The 1,423-nt window shown below is 56.3% G+C and overlaps 1 protein-coding gene across 1 annotated transcript in view; it reads left to right on the top strand.

Moving 5' to 3' along the window:
* The window catches only part of CSMD1 (CUB and Sushi multiple domains 1), a 710,708-nt gene that overhangs the window by 547,410 nt on the left and 161,875 nt on the right, over nt 1-1,423 (top strand). The window contains exon 22 of the mRNA XM_015570591.1: nt 637-815. Coding sequence (XP_015426077.1) covers nt 637-815 — 179 coding nt within the window. The remainder of the gene's footprint in view (nt 1-636; nt 816-1,423) is intronic.

Here is a 1,423-nt window from a genome sequence, read left to right as displayed (position 1 = left end):
TCATTTTCTTTTTATTTATTATTGATTTCACAGAGAGAGAGGAAGGGAGAGGGAGAGAGAGAAACATCAATGATGAGAGAGAATCATTGATCGGCTGCCTCCTGCATGCCCCCCACTGGGAATCAAGCCCACAACCTGGGCGTGTGCCCTGACCAGGAATTGAACTATGACCTCCTAGTTCATAGGTCAACACTCAGCCAAAAACATCGGCTGGGCTGGGCTTTTGTTCTTACAGGCACATGACACTCATGCTGACACGTCCCCATCCCCACCCCAATGCTGTGGGTCCCACTGTTGTTAAACTGTGAGGCTGAGATAATGTGCAAACCCAGCTGCAAGGGACAGTCAGTGTCTCCCCCCTCCCCCCAGTCCATCATCTGCTTGTACAGGATAGAGCGGCCTGGCCAGGCCTTGACCCCATTAGCAGCCACGCGCTCAGGTCAGGAGCTCCGGACAGAAGCGCTTGCCTCCCTCCCGAGTCCCCGTGGGACGCGTTTCTGTATAGAACCCAGGAGGTGGCTGTCCCCAGGTCTTCGCACTGGGCATGTCTGTGGGTGGCTCACACGCAGCACAAATTACTGATCAGCTGAAACCACGGGGAGTGACAGGCTCTCACGTGACACCTCCCCCCCCCAGGTGTTCGATGGGCAAGACGGCGCCTCCCGGCCCCTGGGGACCTTCACGCGGCGCGAGCTGCTGGGCCTGACCCTGAACAGCACCTCCAACCACCTGCGGCTGCGATGCTTCGAAGTCTCTCTGACACCAAAGGCCACGGTACAGGAAATTAAGCCCTTTGGTTCTGAGCATGAATATTCGTTAGTGACCGTCAGGGTTAATGTCCCTCTTGGACAGATAGGCGAGTAACGGCCTGGGAAGATAGCAGTCACCCCAGACCCAGCGCATCAGGCCCGGTGAGGAAAATGAGCGACTCAGTCCCCGCTTAGTGGGGAGATGACAGCGGAAGTGTCGCTTAACCTGGAGCAGAAATGCAGTTAAAGTGGCCGACATCCTGAGAAAACCGTCCACGGCCGTGGAAATGACCACGGCAAAGGCTCAGTGAGAAGAAAACATGTGACGTGTGTTGTGTGCAAACTGCAGTAGCGATCGGTGTGTAAGCCGCCCGGTAGCCCGTATTTTAACTTTTATTATCACCAGGGCTCCACGCATGGAGTTCACTGCCCAGAAGGCTTTCCTGTCAAAGCCATGGGCTCTGACTGCAGAGGAAGGGCTGGCCGTGGCCCCTCTGATGTAGATTCACGGGACTGTGTCCATTGTTGCTTTGCTGCTTGGTTCCTGGAAGGTGCTAAATCCGCTTTCCGCTCTTACCCGTCTTCGTGCCCCGGAGGTGTGATGCTGTGGGGAGGGGAAAGCTCTGAGGGAACATGGCCTTCACTGCAGCTCCCGGGATGCTCCGCACCCGTGG

The sequence above is a fragment of the Myotis davidii genome, unplaced genomic scaffold (assembly GCF_000327345.1).
Source record: "Myotis davidii unplaced genomic scaffold, ASM32734v1 scaffold807, whole genome shotgun sequence".
In the NCBI taxonomy this organism is placed as follows: Eukaryota; Metazoa; Chordata; class Mammalia; order Chiroptera; family Vespertilionidae; genus Myotis; species Myotis davidii.
The sequence above is the reverse complement of the archived record's forward strand: the minus strand, read 5'-3'. Positions and strand labels throughout refer to the sequence as shown.